This window comes from Merops nubicus, unplaced genomic scaffold, assembly GCF_000691845.1.
Source record: "Merops nubicus isolate BGI_N331 unplaced genomic scaffold, ASM69184v1 scaffold35850, whole genome shotgun sequence".
In the NCBI taxonomy this organism is placed as follows: Eukaryota; Metazoa; Chordata; class Aves; order Coraciiformes; family Meropidae; genus Merops; species Merops nubicus.
In genome coordinates, this window is record NW_008585514.1 from 8,758 (window position 1) to 14,830 (window position 6,073).

At 51.8% G+C, this 6,073-nt stretch overlaps 2 protein-coding genes across 2 annotated transcripts in view; both read left to right on the forward strand.

The window, feature by feature from the left end:
• Nucleotides 1–1,135, forward strand: part of LOC103780034 (fatty-acid amide hydrolase 1-like) — a gene marked incomplete at its 5' end in the record, with an annotated part of 9,302 nt that extends 8,167 nt beyond the window's left edge. The window contains 3 exons of the mRNA XM_008947685.1: nt 98–206; nt 770–915; nt 1,007–1,135. Coding sequence (XP_008945933.1) covers nt 98–206; nt 770–915; nt 1,007–1,135 — 384 coding nt within the window. The remainder of the gene's footprint in view (nt 1–97; nt 207–769; nt 916–1,006) is intronic.
• Nucleotides 1,136–4,253: 3,118 nt separating this feature from the next.
• Nucleotides 4,254–6,073, forward strand: part of LOC103780044 (vitamin D3 hydroxylase-associated protein) — an 11,526-nt gene continuing 9,706 nt past the window's right edge. The window contains exons 1-3 of the mRNA XM_008947695.1: nt 4,254–4,463; nt 5,483–5,596; nt 5,941–6,073. The exon at nt 5,941–6,073 is cut by the window's right edge and continues 47 nt beyond it. Coding sequence (XP_008945943.1) covers nt 4,254–4,463; nt 5,483–5,596; nt 5,941–6,073 — 457 coding nt within the window. The remainder of the gene's footprint in view (nt 4,464–5,482; nt 5,597–5,940) is intronic.

Below are 6,073 nucleotides of genomic sequence, written 5' to 3' on the forward strand. Positions count from 1 at the left end.
AAAGGCTGAGAGCCTGGCTGGGCATCCAAGGAGAGCCTCAGCCAGCAGCCATGGGACCCCATCCACCTCACTAACCATCAGTGCATTTCCTCCTCAGGAGTTTTGCCACCAGTTCATTGCCCAGTGGAAGAAGCTGAATCTGGACGTCATGCTGTGTCCCATGCTGGGCCCTGCCCTTCGCATTGGCTACCCTCAGAAGCTCACAGGTAAGACTGCTGACGGGAACCTTTGCATCCAGTGTGCTCCTGCTGCAGCACTCCACCACAGAATTATAGAATCACTTTGGTTGGAAAAGACTTGTAAGATTATCAAGCCCAACCATTAACCTAACTCTACCAAATCCACCTCTGAGCCATATGCCCAGGCACCACATATACCTGGCTTTTAAAGACCTCCAGGGATGGTGACTCAACCACCTCCCTGGGTAGCATGTTCCAATGCCTGACAACCCTTTCAGTGAAAAAGTTCTTCTTCATGTCCTGCCATTAGGTGCCCTAATGTCACCAGTATCAGTGAGAAGCGTTCCTTCTCCTCCCCTCATACTGGCCATTGCTGGGAAGATCTCGACTCTTGGGGTAGCTGCAGCCCAAGCCAGTGGGGTACACCCCAGATAATCCCCCCTGGTGGATATGGGGGCCAAGGGGCAGGTTTCCATTTTCAGCTCAGGGGTTCCTAGTGCAAGCTCCCCGTTAGCTGGAAGCTGGGGTGGGGGTGGGGGTGAAGGCTTTCTCTGTGTTGGGCTGGCACTGTGAGTTCCCTCATTCCCCAGTGGCAGTCAGCTACACCATGCTCTACAACACCTTGGACTTCCCCGCTGGCGTGGTCCCTGTCACGATCGTGACGGACGAAGACGAGGAGGAACTGAAGGGCTACCAGGGGTACTTTCGGGACTGGTGGGACCGAACCCTGGCAAAGGTGAGTGGCACCAGGTTTCCCCGGGACACGATATTCCCCATCCCTTCCCCTGGACTCGCCCCTGCCCTCTCCCCCTCTGTTTGTGCCACAGGCTTTGCGCGGCAGCGTGGGGCTGCCCGTGGCCGTGCAGTGTGTGGCCTTGCCATGGCAGGAGGAGCTGTGCCTCCGGTTCATGAAGGAAGTGGAGACCCTCGTCACCAAGAAGAACATGTTCATCTGAGTCTGGCACGCTGGCCCAGAGCAGGACCCCAGCTAACGTCAGCACAGGCCATCCTTTGGTCTGAGTCGTCTGCTGGCCGCGTGCTCCTCTCCACAGGGCGCAGCAGTGGCTGGGCTGGCTGCCGGGCCTGTGAGGGGGAGGCGAGGCAAGCCCCGCGGAGGTGAAGCAGCACCAGTCCTTGTCCTAATACAGTACTTCTTGTTGTCAGAAAGTCTGCGTTTGTCTGTGAGGATGGGGTGGATTTTAATAAACCCTTTCAACATGTCCCAGGGAAGGTCAAGAACAGAACGTGGTCTTTCTCTTACAACTGGGAAAGCTGAGGTGTAGGGACTGGTTTTGTCCAAGATGTTCAGACTCCTACTTGGACTGCTGTAGGAAAAAGGATTTCCCCTCAGTTCCCTGAGGACGAAACCTGGTGGTTTCCCTGCCGCAGACCAGCCATCCGAGGTCAAAGCTGAGCCTGCCTGCGGGCTCTGGCAAGCAGGGAGGGAGGTGGCCCGCTTCCTGCAGTACAGAGCTGCTGGCACCCAGCACACCATGGAGGGGACAGCTGGAGTGATCACTAACCCATCTCCTCCAGCCACCTGCTCCCGCTTTCCCCAGCGCAGAGGTGCAAAGTGCTTCAGCTCACAGTGCTGCCCGTATGAAGCGGTGTGCCAGAGCTGGAGGGCCAGCTGGCCAGCCTGCCCTGCACACCCTCTCCTCCCCTTTGGTGGAGGGGCCCGTGTCAGGTTTTCCAGTGGAGTCTCCCAGCTGCTGGCAACTGCTGACACAGGGATTGGCCACACCGGCTGCTCCTGGCAGGTTGCCAAGGGTGACCCAAAAATGGATATTGCAATGCAGAAGCATTTTCCCAATGCAGCAATATCACAAGTGGTTTGGAACAATGCTCTGGCAGGATCTATGGTTGGTAGCATTAATGTATTGTCGTTTCAACCAGAGCCATACAAAACCATGGGGTGTTTTCAAGGCAAGGGATTGGCCACACCGGCTGCTCCTGGCAGGTTGCCAAGGGTGACCCAAAAATGGATATTGCAATGCAGAAGCATTTTCCCAATGCAGCAATATCACAAGTGGTTTGGAACAATGCTCTGGCAGGATCTATGGTTGGTAGCATTAATGTATTGTCGTTTCAACCAGAGCCATACAAAACCATGGGGTGTTTTCAAGGCATGGGCAGAGAAATTTATCCCAGCCTAGAAGAAGGCAGATCCCAGGACCTTAATTCTTTGTCAGCAGACTTTGAAAAAAGTGAGGAAGGAGCTCCAGACATCCTAGGACTGAATGCTATGTAACACCAAGCCACAGAAAAGTGTGGGTGGGGTTTTTCACCAGTTGCAGTTGCTCCATGCTCACACAGAAAATGCTGTCTGGGGTCTAACTGTTTACATTTTAAAATTCAAGCCTGGAGGAGCTTATCCCAGGAGAGGCATCTGGACAAGTGCTCCCTGAGAGCCAAGCACTGCATCATGTTGTTACTCTAACCGCTCTCTCCCTAGCATGGAGGAGGGCAGGGTGCAGGAGTCCAAACAACCAAGACACCAGTGGACCTGAACGAGCAAATGATCCTTGATGGAGGCCCTGAGCAAAGACCTCCAGTGAGCCATGCCCACTGCCACGGGACAGTGCACTGGGCAGTGGCAAAGTTATGGCTTTGGTAACTTGAGGTTGCCAAAAAGGGCCAGCTGCAGGTTGCTCCCAGCCCAACCTGGGCAGAGGCAGGTAGATTTGAATGGAAGCACTGAAGCTTACGGCTGGGACAGGGCAATGGAGATCACATCCCCACAGTCGGTGGGGAAAGGTGGGTGACATGCACATTGAGTGGTTTGGATGGTTTTGCTCTCCATCCTGTCCAAACAGGGAGGATCCTTCTTACCTTTCCAGTCAGCAACCAGTTTCTCTGAGGTCTTGCTGCTTCCACAGGCTCTCTTCGTGCTGCCACAGGAGTAATCCCACAGGACATGTCTGTAACAGGCAAGGTAACAGTAGCAGCATAATCATTGGCTTTTGGTCCCCAGATGAGATCTCACCACCAGATGGTTACCCTGACTGCAGCCTCTTTTACAAGCTCTGCTATGCTCCCTCAGAGCAGAGCCAGCATCTTGCCAGATGTGGCAATGCTGCCTTGCATCTTGGTAATGAATTTGCAGAGATACCTCCTGTTCTTTCCCTGTAGGCTTACAGATCCTTGAGGTCTGAGAGAAGTTTGAGTTTGTTTTTTTTAAGTCACTCTTCCTGTACTCTTGGGGACAGCCCATGGTGCAGGGAGCACTCATGGCAAAGGCTAGCTTCTGGAGCTGGCAAGACTTCAGAGTCCAGCTCATTTGCCTTGTGCTGGCTGGAAGATGGCTTAGAAACTGGAGAGTAGATAGGATAGTGGATCTGTCAGAGAGGAATTCCCAGAAGTGCTCACCTCCTCATCTGGGTTGCCAAAATGCTTTTCAAAGGGGCTTGCCTTGAAAATGCTGCAGAGTAGTCATACCCCTTGAAGGCATCTCCAGATAGCTCCTTCTACACTGTCTTTCCGGAGTCATTCTGTCCTGTGTGCACATTCATTCTCTTGGTTCTCTTGAGCTCCCACCTCTCCAATAGGTGGAAATTCAGGCTCTGCACCAGGTTCTCCAGGACAAGGAGAGCTCTGTTGTCCCAGGCTCAAAGGGCTGCACATGCTGCTGCCTGAGCCACAGAGCTGATGGCTGAGCACCTGTAGGTAACAGGGTTAAGTGCTAATTAATCATTAGACCTGGGGATAGTAGGGATAGCCCAGATGTGGATTTTGCAGACATTCAGTTTTGTTTATCAGCTCTGTCCCCTGTGTGTAGCCAGGTACAGCAGCAGCCAGTGGCGTGGGGAGACACAGCCTTTGTGGGACAAACCCCCCAAACCCAGTGTGAGCTGAGCATGCTGCTTTGCATCCCAGCCCATAATGCTTCTCCAGGAGGCAGATCCTTTCAAAGTCCATGGTCTAAAAAGTCCACTCCTGGACTTTGTTAATGCAACACTCCTTCAAATCTGCTCTTGGGTCACATAGTCTGCATTCATCAGCCCTCCTGAGGAGAAGGTGGGAGACCCAGGTGGCTATAGCTGGACCAAAACGGGAAGGACTGGGAGAGAAATCATGACTCAAGAACGACTGTGGGAGGTCCTAGACCCATCGTGGGGAGACCCGCGCAGCCTCTTGGCTCTGCTCTGCAGTTCAGCCACAGCTGTTGTGCTGCTGAAGTGGCTGGGACATAGGCGAGTCCAGCAGAAGATGGAGGAGGCGAGGAGGACACGGGATCTGGCCCTTGAGCGAATGGAGAAGACAGCTCACAAGTTTAAGCAAGAGGTAATTTGGAGGAAAGTGCATGTAGGAGGAAGGGATTGTATTTTGGGTAACCAAAGAAAAGGGAGAGTGCTGATTAATTCCCCTTTGAATGGTGGTTAGGGCATGTGCATTGTTTGGATCATCACAAATGTTTTTGGAGGGTCTCCACACTGTTGTCACAAAAGAACTCCCATAAAGGCTGTGCAAAGGAAGTATTTCCTAATACAGACCTGTTGAGTGAATTCTGATCCACCCGTGAAAGAGGGAACAGAGTTTTTTTTAGTACCCTCTGAATCAGATCACCACCCCAGAACTCCCTATGCCCTTTTCTCCTCATCCATTCCTACTGCCAAGCCTTTCCTCTGCCACCCTCCTCACCTCTGTCCCTCCACGGGGACCTGTCTGCCCCATCATCTTCAAAGTACAGGGGGGGCTTCACATTCCTCCAATATTGGTGCACCTGGGACCAAAAGCTATTTTCTCCTGCCCGTGCCCAGGTAAAGAAGCCCCTGATTTTAGGAGGCCAGGTCCTTGGATTCGGGATTTGTCTTAAACCTGTAATAAATACCTGCTGCTGTTCTCTTCTCGGCAAGGAAGCTGCAAACAACCCCCCCACTTTTTTTTTTTTTTTTTTTTCTTCCTCCCATGTTAATGATAAATTTTGTAAAACTTTAGCTGGTTGAATTGCTACTCGACACACTGTCCATGAGTTAGAAGGGAGGTGAAGGACTGCGGGAGTAAACAGAGACAGCTCAAACCTCTCTTACAGGTTCATGCAAGTCTCCAGTCAACAGGCACTTCTCTGCTTGTTTTGGTTCTGTTTTTATGAACTGAGGCTCAGCAAATTCCCTGTCAGCAAATTCCCTGCTCCAGCACACGTAGTGCTATGTGGGAGGCCTCCATTTCTACAGGGAATGTCTCCTAAAATTCTCCGTTCAAGATGATTGCTGGGCAGATATTAGAAGTGGATATCTGCAGCCTCAAAACCAGCCTTTTCTGCCATTTTCTTCCCTCCGCACCCGATTTCCTACCCTTTGCAGAACCCAGGCACCCAGACTGCACATATCCTCTCACTGACAATGGTGGAGCTGGCGGAGAAGCTGAAGGAGGGGTCCCTGTCACCAGAAAGTGTCCTCTACTCCTACGTGGGGAAAGTGAGTGATACTTCCAGCATGGGGGAGATGCTCTGGGGCTCTTGTGCAGGGGAGGGTTTCAAATTAAAAACTAGCTCATTTGCTCAGAGAACTGGCAATGCTGGGTGTTACAATTGATCATTACTGTGATGTCTGAAGGGTGGCTTATGGGCAAATAAGTAGGACTTAGATCCAGGGAAGAAAAGTAGCCCAGCAAGAAACACCTAAAATTTACAGGTAAGGTCTGAATAATGAATGCTGGGCATTTGAGGAGACTGAATTTTCAGCTTGAGAACTCAATGTAGATACTGTTTCCTTACTTCTGTCCATCCATATGTCTTGCTGCTCTTCTCTCTTGTGGAGAGGCTTTGGAGGTGACTCGGGAGGTGAACTGTGTGACAGATTTCATTCATGGCTGTGAGGATCAGCTACAGAAGCTGAAGAAGCAGAAAGAGAAGGGGCTGCTTTATGGCATTCCTGTCAGCCTCCAGGACCACC